This window comes from Ostrea edulis, chromosome 7 (assembly GCF_947568905.1).
Source record: "Ostrea edulis chromosome 7, xbOstEdul1.1, whole genome shotgun sequence".
Taxonomy (NCBI): domain Eukaryota; kingdom Metazoa; phylum Mollusca; class Bivalvia; order Ostreida; family Ostreidae; genus Ostrea; species Ostrea edulis.
In genome coordinates this window covers 67590973-67607874 of record NC_079170.1, presented here as the reverse complement: position 1 = coordinate 67607874, position 16902 = coordinate 67590973, and the positions used below count along the sequence as shown (strand labels likewise).

Below are 16902 nucleotides of genomic sequence, written 5' to 3'. Positions count from 1 at the left end.
GTCTATGTCTCTTTAGTGATGTAGTTATTGTATATTTTCTGTTTTACAGGCCCAGTGCTGGCCCAACTGCATTAAATGCCTGGGCTCCTGGTACCCAGACAGCGTCAGAAACAGCATGTTCGGGATGTTTGGAACGTGTGCTTTTGCTGGGGGCATTATGGGAACTTCTCTAGCAGTAAGTCATCCAATCACAGTCACAGACACATTCCAGAATTGTCAAACACAAGTGGCTTGATTGGTGCCTTCTCATTTCACCATCATTTATAGCAATTCCCTGAAGGACTTTGATCAGTAAGGGAATGAAGGAGATAAAGAAGAGCCTCGGAGGAAATATTGATTGATTTATATTGTCTGATTTATATTGACTGATTTATATTGACTGATTTATACTGTCTGATTTATATTGACTGATATATATTGTCTGATTTATATTGACTGATTTATATTGTCTGATTTATACTGACTGATTTATATTGACTGATTTATACTGACTGATTTATATTGACTGATTTATATTGACTGATTTATACTGTCTGATTTATATTGTCTGATTTATGCTGTCTGATTTATATTGTCTGATTTATATTGACTGATTTATACTGTCTGATTTATATTGACTGATTTATATTGACTGATTTATACTGACTGATTTATATTGTCTGATTTATACTGACTGATTTATATTGACTGATTTATACTGACTGATTTATATTGTCTGATTTCTACTGGCTGATTTATATTGACTGATTTATATTGACTGATTTATACTGTCTGATTTATATTGACTGATTTATATTGACTGATTTATACTGTCTGATTTATATTGACTGATTTATATTGACTGATATATACTGTCTGATTTATATTGACTGATTTATATTGTCTGATTTATACTGACTGATTTATATTGACTGATTTATACTGACTGATTTATATTGACTGATTTATATTGACTGATTTATACTGTCTGATTTATATTGTCTGATTTATGCTGTCTGATTTATATTGTCTGATTTATATTGACTGATTTATACTGTCTGATTTATATTGACTGATTTATATTGATTGATTTATACTGACTGATTTATATTGTCTGATTTATACTGACTGATTTATATTGACTGATTTATACTGACTGATTTATATTGTCTGATTTCTACTGGCTGATTTATATTGACTGATTTATATTGACTGATTTATACTGTCTGATTTATATTGACTGATTTATATTGACTGATTTATACTGTCTGATTTATATTGACTGATTTATATTGACTGATATATATTGTCTGATTTATATTGTCTGATTTATACTGACTGATTTATATTGACTGATTTATACTGACTGATTTATATTGACTGATTTATATTGACTGATTTATACTGTCTGATTTATATTGTCTGATTTATACTGTCTGATTTATATTGTCTGATTTATATTGACTGATTTATATTGACTGATTTATACTGTCTGATTTATATTGACTGATTTATATTGACTGATTTATACTTACTGATTTATATTGTCTGATTTATACTGACTGATTTATATTGACTGATTTAAACTGACTGGTTTATATTGTCTGATTTATATTGACTGATTTATACTAACTGATTTATACTGTCTGATTTATATTGACTGATTTATATTGACTGATTTAAACTGACTGATTTATATTGTCTGATTTATACTGACTGATTTATATTGACTGATTTATACTGACTGATTTATATTGTCTGATTTCTACTGGCTGATTTATATTGACTGATTTATATTGACTGATTTATACTGTCTGATTTATATTGACTGATTTATATTGACTGATTTATACTGTCTGATTTATATTGACTGATTTATATTGACTGATATATATTGTCTGATTTATATTGACTGATTTATATTGTCTGATTTATACTGACTGATTTATATTGACTGATTTATACTGACTGATTTATATTGACTGATTTATATTGACTGATTTATACTGTCTGATTTATATTGTCTGATTTATGCTGTCTGATTTATATTGTCTGATTTATATTGACTGATTTATACTGTCTGATTTATATTGACTGATTTATATTGACTGATTTATACTGACTGATTTATATTGTCTGATTTATACTGACTGATTTATATTGACTGATTTATACTGACTGATTTATATTGTCTGATTTCTACTGGCTGATTTATATTGACTGATTTATATTGACTGATTTATATTGACTGATTTATACTGTCTGATTTATATTGGCAGATTTATATTGACTGATTTATACTGACTGATTTATACTGACTGATTTCTACTGTCTGATTTATATTGACTGATTTATATTGACTGATTTATACTGTCTGATTTATATTGACTGATTTATACTGACTGATTTATATTGACTGATTTATACTGTCTGATTTATATTGTCTGATTTATACTGTCTGATTTATATTGTCTGATTTATATTGACTGATTTATACTGTCTGATTTATATTGACTGATTTATATTGACTGATTTATACTTACTGATTTATATTGTCTGATTTATATTGACTGATTTATATTGACTGATTTATATTGACTGATTTATACTGACTGATTTATATTGTCTGATTTCTACTGTCTGATTTATATTGACTGATTTATATTGACTGATTTATACTGTCTGATTTATATTGACTGATTTATATTGACTGATTTATATTGACTGATTTATACTGACTGATTTATATTGACTGATTTATACTGACTGGTTTATATTGTCTGATTTATATTGACTGATTTATACTAACTGATTTATATTGACTGATTTATACTGTCTGATTTATATTGACTGATTTATATTGACTGATTTATACTGACTGATTTATGTTGACTGATTTATACTGTCTGATTGATATTGACTGATTGATATTGACTTGATTTATATTGACTGATTTATACTGTCTAATTTATATTGTCTGATTTATATTGACTGATTTATATTGACTGATTTATACTGTCTGATTTATATTGACTGATTTATATTGACTGATTTATACTGTCTGATTTATATTGTCTGATTTATTCTGTTTGATTTATATTGACTGATTTATATTGACTGATTTATACTGACTGATTTATACTGTCTGATTTATATTGACTGATTTATATTGACTGATTTATATTGACTGATTTATACTGACTGATTTATATTGTCTGATTTATATTGACTGATTTATACTAACTGATTTATATTGACTGATTTATACTGTCTGATTTATACTGTCTGATTTATATTGACTGATTTATATTGACTGATTTATACTGTCTGATTGATATTGACTGATACTGATTTATACTGTCTGATTTATATTGACTGATTTATACTGTCTGATTTATATTGTCTGATTTATACTGATTTATATTGACTGATTTATATTGACTGATTTATACTGTCTGATTTATATTGACTGATTTATATTGACTGATTTATACTGACTGATTTATATTGTCTGATTTATACTGACTGATTTATATTGACTGATTTATACTGACTGATTTATATTGTCTGATTTCTACTGGCTGATTTATATTGACTGATTTATATTGACTGATTTATACTGTCTGATTTATATTGACTGATTTATATTGACTGATTTATACTGTCTGATTTATATTGACTGATTTATATTGACTGATTTATATTGTCTGATTTATACTGACTGATTTATATTGACTGATTTATACTGACTGATTTATATTGACTGATTTATATTGACTGATTTATACTGTCTGATTTATATTGTCTGATTTATACTGTCTGATTTATATTGTCTGATTTATATTGACTGATTTATATTGACTGATTTATACTGTCTGATTTATATTGACTGATTTATATTGACTGATTTATACTTACTGATTTATATTGTCTGATTTATACTGACTGATTTATATTGACTGATTTAAACTGACTGGTTTATATTGTCTGATTTATATTGACTGATTTATACTAACTGATTTATACTGTCTGATTTATATTGACTGATTTATATTGACTGATTTAAACTGACTGATTTATATTGTCTGATTTATACTGACTGATTTATATTGACTGATTTATACTGACTGATTTATATTGTCTGATTTCTACTGGCTGATTTATATTGACTGATTTATATTGACTGATTTATACTGTCTGATTTATATTGACTGATTTATATTGACTGATTTATACTGTCTGATTTATATTGACTGATTTATATTGACTGATTTATATTGACTGATATATATTGTCTGATTTATATTGACTGATTTATATTGTCTGATTTATACTGACTGATTTATATTGACTGATTTATACTGACTGATTTATATTGACTGATTTATATTGACTGATTTATACTGTCTGATTTATATTGTCTGATTTATGCTGTCTGATTTATATTGTCTGATTTATATTGACTGATTTATACTGTCTGATTTATATTGACTGATTTATATTGACTGATTTATACTGACTGATTTATATTGTCTGATTTATACTGACTGATTTATATTGACTGATTTATACTGACTGATTTATATTGTCTGATTTCTACTGGCTGATTTATATTGACTGATTTATATTGACTGATTTATATTGACTGATTTATACTGTCTGATTTATATTGGCAGATTTATATTGACTGATTTATACTGACTGATTTATACTGACTGATTTATACTGTCTGATTTATATTGACTGATTTATATTGACTGATTTATACTGTCTGATTTATATTGACTGATTTATACTGACTGATTTATATTGACTGATTTATACTGTCTGATTTATATTGTCTGATTTATACTGTCTGATTTATATTGTCTGATTTATATTGACTGATTTATACTGTCTGATTTATATTGACTGATTTATATTGACTGATTTATACTTACTGATTTATATTGTCTGATTTATATTGACTGATTTATATTGACTGATTTATATTGACTGATTTATACTGACTGATTTATATTGTCTGATTTCTACTGTCTGATTTATATTGACTGATTTATATTGACTGATTTATACTGTCTGATTTATATTGACTGATTTATATTGACTGATTTATATTGACTGATTTATACTGACTGATTTATATTGACTGATTTATACTGACTGGTTTATATTGTCTGATTTATATTGACTGATTTATACTAACTGATTTATATTGACTGATTTATACTGTCTGATTTATATTGACTGATTTATATTGACTGATTTATACTGACTGATTTATGTTGACTGATTTATACTGTCTGATTGATATTGACTGATTGATATTGACTTGATTTATATTGACTGATTTATACTGTCTAATTTATATTGTCTGATTTATATTGACTGATTTATATTGACTGATTTATACTGTCTGATTTATATTGACTGATTTATATTGACTGATTTATACTGTCTGATTTATATTGTCTGATTTATTCTGTTTGATTTATATTGACTGATTTATATTGACTGATTTATACTGACTGATTTATACTGTCTGATTTATATTGACTGATTTATATTGACTGATTTATATTGACTGATTTATACTGACTGATTTATATTGTCTGATTTATATTGACTGATTTATACTAACTGATTTATATTGACTGATTTATACTGTCTGATTTATACTGTCTGATTTATATTGACTGATTTATACTGTCTGATTTATATTGACTGATTTATATTGACTGATTTATACTTACTGATTTATATTGTCTGATTTATATTGACTGATTTATATTGACTGATTTATACTGACTGATTTATATTGTCTGATTTCTACTGTCTGATTTATATTGACTGATTTATATTGACTGATTTATACTGTCTGATTTATATTGACTGATTTATATTGACTGATTTATATTGACTGATTTATACTGACTGATTTATATTGACTGATTTATACTGACTGGTTTATATTGTCTGATTTATATTGACTGATTTATACTAACTGATTTATATTGACTGATTTATACTGTCTGATTTATATTGACTGATTTATATTGACTGATTTATACTGACTGATTTATGTTGAATGATTTATTCTGTCTGATTGATATTGACTGATTGATATTGACTTGATTTATATTGACTGATTTATACTGTCTAATTTATATTGTCTGATTTATATTGACTGATTTATATTGACTGATTTATACTGTCTGATTTATATTGACTGATTTATATTGACTGATTTATACTGTCTGATTTATATTGTCTGATTTATTCTGTTTGATTTATATTGACTGATTTATATTGACTGATTTATACTGACTGATTTATACTGTCTGATTTATATTGACTGATTTATATTGACTGATTTATATTGACTGATTTATACTGACTGATTTATATTGTCTGATTTATATTGACTGATTTATACTAACTGATTTATATTGACTGATTTATACTGTCTGATTTATACTGTCTGATTTATATTGACTGATTTATATTGACTGATTTATACTGTCTGATTGATATTGACTGATACTGATTTATACTGTCTGATTTATATTGACTGATTTATACTGTCTGATTTATATTGTCTGATTTATACTGATTTATATTGACTGATTTATATTGACTGATTTATACTGTCTGATTTATATTGACTGATTTATATTGACTGATTTATACTGACTGATTTATATTGTCTGATTTATACTGACTGATTTATATTGACTGATTTATACTGACTGATTTATATTGTCTGATTTCTACTGGCTGATTTATATTGACTGATTTATATTGACTGATTTATACTGTCTGATTTATATTGACTGATTTATATTGACTGATTTATACTGTCTGATTTATATTGACTGATTTATATTGACTGATATATATTGTCTGATTTATATTGTCTGATTTATACTGACTGATTTATATTGACTGATTTATACTGACTGATTTATATTGACTGATTTATATTGACTGATTTATACTGTCTGATTTATATTGTCTGATTTATACTGTCTGATTTATATTGTCTGATTTATATTGACTGATTTATATTGACTGATTTATACTGTCTGATTTATATTGACTGATTTATATTGACTGATTTATACTTACTGATTTATATTGTCTGATTTATACTGACTGATTTATATTGACTGATTTAAACTGACTGGTTTATATTGTCTGATTTATATTGACTGATTTATACTAACTGATTTATACTGTCTGATTTATATTGACTGATTTATATTGACTGATTTAAACTGACTGATTTATATTGTCTGATTTATACTGACTGATTTATATTGACTGATTTATACTGACTGATTTATATTGTCTGATTTCTACTGGCTGATTTATATTGACTGATTTATATTGACTGATTTATACTGTCTGATTTATATTGACTGATTTATATTGACTGATTTATACTGTCTGATTTATATTGACTGATTTATATTGACTGATTTATATTGACTGATATATATTGTCTGATTTATATTGACTGATTTATATTGTCTGATTTATACTGACTGATTTATATTGACTGATTTATACTGACTGATTTATATTGACTGATTTATATTGACTGATTTATACTGTCTGATTTATATTGTCTGATTTATGCTGTCTGATTTATATTGTCTGATTTATATTGACTGATTTATACTGTCTGATTTATATTGACTGATTTATATTGACTGATTTATACTGACTGATTTATATTGTCTGATTTATACTGACTGATTTATATTGACTGATTTATACTGACTGATTTATATTGTCTGATTTCTACTGGCTGATTTATATTGACTGATTTATATTGACTGATTTATATTGACTGATTTATACTGTCTGATTTATATTGGCAGATTTATATTGACTGATTTATACTGACTGATTTATACTGACTGATTTATACTGTCTGATTTATATTGACTGATTTATATTGACTGATTTATACTGTCTGATTTATATTGACTGATTTATACTGTCTGATTTATATTGTCTGATTTATACTGTCTGATTTATATTGTCTGATTTATATTGACTGATTTATACTGTCTGATTTATATTGACTGATTTATATTGACTGATTTATACTTACTGATTTATATTGTCTGATTTATATTGACTGATTTATATTGACTGATTTATATTGACTGATTTATACTGACTGATTTATATTGTCTGATTTCTACTGTCTGATTTATATTGACTGATTTATATTGACTGATTTATACTGTCTGATTTATATTGACTGATTTATATTGACTGATTTATATTGACTGATTTATACTGACTGATTTATATTGACTGATTTATACTGACTGGTTTATATTGTCTGATTTATATTGACTGATTTATACTAACTGATTTATATTGACTGATTTATACTGTCTGATTTATATTGACTGATTTATATTGACTGATTTATACTGACTGATTTATGTTGAATGATTTATTCTGTCTGATTGATATTGACTGATTGATATTGACTTGATTTATATTGACTGATTTATACTGTCTAATTTATATTGTCTGATTTATATTGACTGATTTATATTGACTGATTTATACTGTCTGATTTATATTGACTGATTTATATTGACTGATTTATACTGTCTGATTTATATTGTCTGATTTATTCTGTTTGATTTATATTGACTGATTTATATTGACTGATTTATACTGACTGATTTATACTGTCTGATTTATATTGACTGATTTATATTGACTGATTTATATTGACTGATTTATACTGACTGATTTATATTGTCTGATTTATATTGACTGATTTATACTAACTGATTTATATTGACTGATTTATACTGTCTGATTTATACTGTCTGATTTATATTGACTGATTTATATTGACTGATTTATACTGTCTGATTGATATTGACTGATACTGATTTATACTGTCTGATTTATATTGACTGATTTATACTGTCTGATTTATATTGTCTGATTTATACTGATTTATATTGACTGATTTATATTGACTGATTTATACTGTCTGATTTATATTGACTGATTTATATTGACTGATTTATACTGACTGATTTATATTGTCTGATTTATACTGACTGATTTATATTGACTGATTTATACTGACTGATTTATATTGTCTGATTTCTACTGGCTGATTTATATTGACTGATTTATATTGACTGATTTATACTGTCTGATTTATATTGACTGATTTATATTGACTGATTTATACTGTCTGATTTATATTGACTGATTTATATTGACTGATATATATTGTCTGATTTATATTGTCTGATTTATACTGACTGATTTATATTGACTGATTTATACTGACTGATTTATATTGACTGATTTATATTGACTGATTTATACTGTCTGATTTATATTGTCTGATTTATACTGTCTGATTTATATTGTCTGATTTATATTGACTGATTTATATTGACTGATTTATACTGTCTGATTTATATTGACTGATTTATATTGACTGATTTATACTTACTGATTTATATTGTCTGATTTATACTGACTGATTTATATTGACTGATTTAAACTGACTGGTTTATATTGTCTGATTTATATTGACTGATTTATACTAACTGATTTATACTGTCTGATTTATATTGACTGATTTATATTGACTGATTTAAACTGACTGATTTATATTGTCTGATTTATACTGACTGATTTATATTGACTGATTTATACTGACTGATTTATATTGTCTGATTTCTACTGGCTGATTTATATTGACTGATTTATATTGACTGATTTATACTGTCTGATTTATATTGACTGATTTATATTGACTGATTTATACTGTCTGATTTATATTGACTGATTTATATTGACTGATTTATATTGACTGATATATATTGTCTGATTTATATTGACTGATTTATATTGTCTGATTTATACTGACTGATTTATATTGACTGATTTATACTGACTGATTTATATTGACTGATTTATATTGACTGATTTATACTGTCTGATTTATATTGTCTGATTTATGCTGTCTGATTTATATTGTCTGATTTATATTGACTGATTTATACTGTCTGATTTATATTGACTGATTTATATTGACTGATTTATACTGACTGATTTATATTGTCTGATTTATACTGACTGATTTATATTGACTGATTTATACTGACTGATTTATATTGTCTGATTTCTACTGGCTGATTTATATTGACTGATTTATATTGACTGATTTATATTGACTGATTTATACTGTCTGATTTATATTGGCAGATTTATATTGACTGATTTATACTGACTGATTTATACTGACTGATTTATACTGTCTGATTTATATTGACTGATTTATATTGACTGATTTATACTGTCTGATTTATATTGACTGATTTATACTGTCTGATTTATATTGTCTGATTTATACTGTCTGATTTATATTGTCTGATTTATATTGACTGATTTATACTGTCTGATTTATATTGACTGATTTATATTGACTGATTTATACTTACTGATTTATATTGTCTGATTTATATTGACTGATTTATATTGACTGATTTATATTGACTGATTTATACTGACTGATTTATATTGTCTGATTTCTACTGTCTGATTTATATTGACTGATTTATATTGACTGATTTATACTGTCTGATTTATATTGACTGATTTATATTGACTGATTTATATTGACTGATTTATACTGACTGATTTATATTGACTGATTTATACTGACTGGTTTATATTGTCTGATTTATATTGACTGATTTATACTAACTGATTTATATTGACTGATTTATACTGTCTGATTTATATTGACTGATTTATATTGACTGATTTATACTGACTGATTTATGTTGACTGATTTATACTGTCTGATTGATATTGACTGATTGATATTGACTTGATTTATATTGACTGATTTATACTGTCTAATTTATATTGTCTGATTTATATTGACTGATTTATATTGACTGATTTATACTGTCTGATTTATATTGACTGATTTATATTGACTGATTTATACTGTCTGATTTATATTGTCTGATTTATTCTGTTTGATTTATATTGACTGATTTATATTGACTGATTTATACTGACTGATTTATACTGTCTGATTTATATTGACTGATTTATATTGACTGATTTATATTGACTGATTTATACTGACTGATTTATATTGTCTGATTTATATTGACTGATTTATACTAACTGATTTATATTGACTGATTTATACTGTCTGATTTATACTGTCTGATTTATATTGACTGATTTATATTGACTGATTTATACTGTCTGATTGATATTGACTGATTTATATTGACTGATTTATACTGTCTGATTTATATTGACTGATTTATATTGACTGATTTATACTGTCTGATTTATATTGTCTGATTTATACTGATTTATATTGACTGATTTATATTGACTGATTTATACTGTCTGATTTATATTGACTGATTTATATTGACTGATTTATACTGTCTGATTTATATTGGCAGATTTATATTGACTGATTTATATTGACTGATTTATACTGACTGATTTATACTGTCTGATTTATATTGACTGATTTATATTGACTGATTTATACTGTCTGATTTATATTGACTGATTTATACTGACTGATTTATATTGACTGATTTATACTGTCTGATTTATATTGTCTGATTTATATTGTCTGATTTATATTGACAGATTTATATTGACTGATATGTACTAACAGATGATTGATACTTTTGACTTATTCTGACTGATTTATACTGATGATTTACTGATTCCTACTGATGATTTACTGAATGATGATTTACTGATGATTTTTAATTTTTCTGCATTTCAGGTCTACTTACAAACCACTTACTCCTGGAGAAGTGCCTTCTTTCTTCCATCCGTCATAGTGGTCAGTACTGTATGTCTGTTGTTGTGGTCAGTATTGTAAGTATGTTGTTGTGGTCAGTACTGTATCCCTGTTGTTGTGGTCAGTACTGTATGTTATTGTGGTCAGTACTGAATGTCTGTTGTTGTGGTCAGTACTGTATGTTATTGTGGTCAGTACTGAATGTCTGTTGTTGTGGTCAGTACTGTATGTTATTGTGGTCAGTACTGTATGTACGTTATTGTGGTCAGTACTGTCTGTTATTGTGGTCAGTACTGTATGTCTGTTGTTGTGGTCAGTACTGTATGTCTGTTGTTGTGGTCAGTACTGTATCCCTGTTGTTGTGGTCAGTACTGTATGTTATTGTGGTCAGTACTGTATGTACGTTATTGTGGTCAGTACTGTCTGTTATTGTAGTCAGTACTGTATGTCTGTTATTGTGGTCAGTACTGTATCCCTGTTGTTGTGGTCAGTACTGTATGTCTGTTGTTGTGGTCAGTACTGTATGTTATTGTGGTCAGTACTGTATGTACGTTATTGTGGTCAGTACTGTCTGTTATTGTGGTCAGTACTGTATGTCTGTTGTTGTGGTCAGTACTGTATCCCTGTTGTTGTGGTCAGTACTGTATGTTATTGTGGTCAGTACTGTATGTATGTTATTGTGGTCAGTACTGTCTGTTATTGTGGTCAGTACTGTATGTTATTGTGGTCAGTACTGTATGTCTGTTGTTGTGGTCAGTACTGTATGTCTGTTGTTGTGGTCAGTACTGTATGTTGTTGTGGTCAGTACTGTATGTTATATTGGTCAGTACTGTATGTCTGTTGTTGTGGTCAGTACTGTATGTTATTGTGGTCAGTACTGTATGTACATTATTGTGGTCAGTACTGTATATTATTGTGGTCAGTACTGTATGTCTGTTGTTGTGGTCAGTACTGTATGTCTGTTGTTGTGGTCAGTACTGTATGTTGTTGTGGTCAGTACTGTATGTTATTGTGGTCAGTACTGTATGTCTGTTATTGTGGTCAGTACTGTATGTCTGTTGTTGTTGTCAGTACTGTATGAGATCAGTTGACAGGATCTCTCTTCTCTATTGCTCTCATCTTCACTCAATTTCTTCTTTCTTTTTCACCCCTCTTTCTTTTCTTTTCCTCCCCTCTCTTTTGACCTTGACCTTTTACTCTCTCATGTTCCCTTCTTTCTGCCTAGTATTTAAAGTTTTAAATTTTGGTGTTAGTTGGGTGATTTATTGCTGAGTTAATTTATTTGTTTTCTCGTTTTAGGCTATACTCCCTGATCACTGAGTTAATTTATTTGTTTTCTTGTTGTTTTAGGCTATACTCGGTGATCGCCGAGTTAATTTATTTGTTTTCTTGTTGTTTTAGGCTATACTTGGTGATGACTGAGTTAATTTATTTGTTTTCTCGTTGTTTTAAGCTATACTTGGTGATCGCTGAGTTAATTTATTTGTTTTCTCGTTGTTTTAGGCTATACTCGATGATCGCCGAGTTAATTTATTTGTTTTCTTGTGTCATACTATACTCGGTGATTGCTGAGTTAATTTACTTGTTTTCTCGTTGTTTTAGGCTATACTTGGTGATCTCTGATTTAATTTATTTGTTTTCTTGATGTTTTAGGCTATACTCGGTGATCGCTGAGTTTATTTGTTTTCTTGTTGTTTTAGGCTATACTCGGTGATCACTGAGTTAATTTATTTGTTTTCTCGTTGTTTTAAGCTATACTCGGTGATCACATTAATTTATTTGTTTTCTGGTTGTTTTAGGTTATACTTGGTGATCACTGAGTTAATTTATTTGTTTTCTCGTTGTTTTAAGCTATATTCAGTGATCGCTGAGTTAATTTATTTGTTTTCTCGTTGTTTTAGGCTATACTTGGTGATCACTGAGTTAATTTATTTGTTTTCTTGTTGTTGTAGGCTATACTCGGTGATCGCTGAGTTAATTTATTTGTTTTCTCGTTGTTTTAGGCTATACTTGGGGCAGTGGTCCTGATGTTCTTTACTACTCCGGATGAACAGGATGTAGAAATCCCTGGGAAATGTAAGTACAGGAATAATCCTTACAGTTATACGAATATAACCAAAATGCTATAATTAATTCCCCATTCTGATTTTCCTAAACTTGTACCTGTTGACTGTTGACTGGGGTACTTGGAAATCGCTAGTTTCGCAAAATAAAAAAAATTGGGGCGGGTCAATTTTTGAGGGGCGGGGGGGGGGGGGGGGATGATAATCTATCAATTAAGTTGAATTGGCCAAAATTGAGTGCATATAGTAGAAATGAGCAGGAAGACTCGATTGATATCATCTAAAACTTCATTGTTATTTCGGATTTCCAACATTTCGGTTGAGCATCACTGAAGAGACATTATTTGTCGAAATGCACATCTGGTGCATCAAAATTGGTACCGTATAAGTTTTACATTATGACCCCTGGGTCGAGGCCTCTGCTGGTGGACTGTTAGTCCCCGAGGGTCTCTACAGTCCAGTAGCTAAGTATTTTGTTACTAGCTTGAAAATACGGATGTATATTTAATTACTGTTATAAAATTTAGAAATCCATTTCAAAATAAAGGATTATCTCCCTCATGCATAGCTCTTATCCTTACATAAATTTGACTCCACCCTGTTTTTGGCATGATGCTTTTGGCTATATAAAGCTCTAAAACTTCATTGTTATTTGGGATTTCAAACATTTCGGTTGAGCATCACTGAAGAGATGTTATTTGTCGAAATGCACATCTGGTGCATCAAAATTGGTACCATATAAGTTTTACATCATGAAACCTGGGACCTCTGAATCAGGAGTTCAGCTCCTCAGAAACCTGGGACCTCTGAATCAGGAGTTTAGACCCTCGGGCAATGTTTCTTGTACTCTCCAGTACAATAGAGCAGAAAATATTCATTGATGTTTTTAATACCAAAAATTTTGTCATTGTACATATCGAAGTCATTCGTGAGAGATTAAATTCATTTGTGAGAGTTCGAGGTCATTTGTGAGAGATTAAGGTCATTGTTAAAAAAAGTAATAAAAATTTTTGTTGACCACAACTTCCTTTTGAAGGAATATTATTAAATGTTCATGCACATTACAAGTAAAAGATGAATTATGAGATAAACTTATTTCACCAACATGCAGCTTAAGTTGCTGCTGAGAATCGTGAACCTGGTCTTTGCACTGGTATATTTTCTGATTTCTTCTCTGCTTCCCATTTCAGTGCAGAGTGGCACAGCATCGAAATCTTCAGGAAACACCACCTGGCTTCAGATGTGGAAAATTCCGTAAGATTTATTTATCTTTATGATTTTCATTAAATTATCTACGTGATTCTCCAAGGTTTTCATTTATTATCATGATTTCGTAAGATTTTTATGCCCCCGAGATTGAAGATCGGGGGGCATATTGTTTTTGTCCTGTCTGTCATTCTGTAATTCTGTCATTCTGTCTGAAACTTTAACCTTGCTAATAACTTTTGAACAGTAGGTGATAGAGCTTTGATATTTCACATGAGTATTCCTTGTGAAAAGACCTTTCCGTGGGTACCAACATTTTTGACCCGTTACCTTGACCTTGGAGTTTGACCTACTTTTTGAAAACTTTAACCTTGCTAATAACTTTTGAACAATAATTGATGCAGCTTTGATATTTCACATGAGTATTCCTTGTGACAAGACCTTTCCGTGGGTACCAACATTTTTGACCCTGTGACCTTGACCTTGAAGTTTGGCCTACTTTTTGAAAACTTTAACCTTGCTAATAACTTTTGAACAATAAGTGATAGAGCTTTGATATTTCACAAGAGTGTTCCTTGTGACAAGACCTTTCCGTTGGTATTAAACCTTTGGACCTTGACATTTAACTTACTTTTAATTTTTTTTACATTGGTCATAACTTCTAAATGGTAAATATTAGAGCTTTCATATTATACATGAGCATTTCTTTTGACAAAATTTTTCTACTGGTACCAAGATATTTGCCCTTGTGACCTTGGTCATCTTTGGAATTGGCCATTATCGGGGGCATTTGTGTTTCACAAACACATCTTTTTATTTATGATTCCGTGAGATTTCATTTATCACCTTAGATTTTTATTTTCGTGATTCCATGAGACTTTCATGTATCACTGTGATTTCCTAAGATTTTTATTTTCGTGATTCCGTGAGAGTTTCATTTATCATCGTGATTTCCTATGATTTTTAGGTCCCATGAATTCATTAAGGTGACCTATTGCTATCTGTTTGTGTCCATCGTCGTTCGTCGTGCGTTAACATTTGAACATTTTCAGCTTCTTCTCTGAAACCCCTGAACCAATTTCAACCAATTTTGGCATATAGCATCTGTGGGTGGAGGGGAACAAAAATTGTGAAATTCGTGGTCCCTGCCCCCCTGGGGCCTGAGGGGTGGGGCAAAAACCATCAAAATGAGTGTAATTTTAAAAAATCTTCTTTACTCCTGGACATCAAGAAGCCAAACTGTGGGCATAATTATAATGAGCGTTAAGCCCTCTACCAAAATTGTGAAATTCATGGCCCCTGGGTCAGGGGTTCTTGTGTTAGGGTGGGGCTCTATTGGTCATATAGTGAAAATGTAGAAATTCTTTGAAAATCTTCTTCTCTGTCTCTGGGTATTAAGTAGACAAACTAATAGCATGGTAATGATGAGCAAGGATGCCTCTTTAAAAAATTGTGAAATTCATGGCCCCTGGATCAGGGGTTCTGGTGTGTTAGGGTGGGGCTCTATTGGTCATATAGTGAAAATGTAGAAATTCTTTGAAAATCTTCTCTGTCTCTGGGTATTAAGTAGACAAACTAATAGCATGGTAATGATGAGCAAGGATGCCTCTTTAAAAATTGTGAAATTCATGGCCCCTGGATCAGGGGTTCTGGTGCTAGGGTGGGGCCCTATTGATCATATAGTAAAAATGCATTATTTCTTTGAAGATCTTCTTCTCTGTCCTTGGGTATTAAGTAGACAAACCAATAGCATAGTTATGATGAGTAAGGATGCCTCTTTCAAAATTGTGAAATTCATGG

At 28.6% G+C, this 16902-nt stretch overlaps 1 protein-coding gene across 1 annotated transcript in view; it reads left to right on the top strand.

Moving 5' to 3' along the window:
* The window catches only part of LOC125654792 (glucose-6-phosphate exchanger SLC37A2-like), a 40348-nt gene that overhangs the window by 9691 nt on the left and 13755 nt on the right, over positions 1-16902 (top strand). Inside the window, exons 5-8 of the mRNA XM_056145152.1 lie at positions 50-175; positions 11816-11875; positions 13837-13909; positions 15087-15150. Coding sequence (XP_056001127.1) covers positions 50-175; positions 11816-11875; positions 13837-13909; positions 15087-15150 — 323 coding nt within the window. The remainder of the gene's footprint in view (positions 1-49; positions 176-11815; positions 11876-13836; positions 13910-15086; positions 15151-16902) is intronic.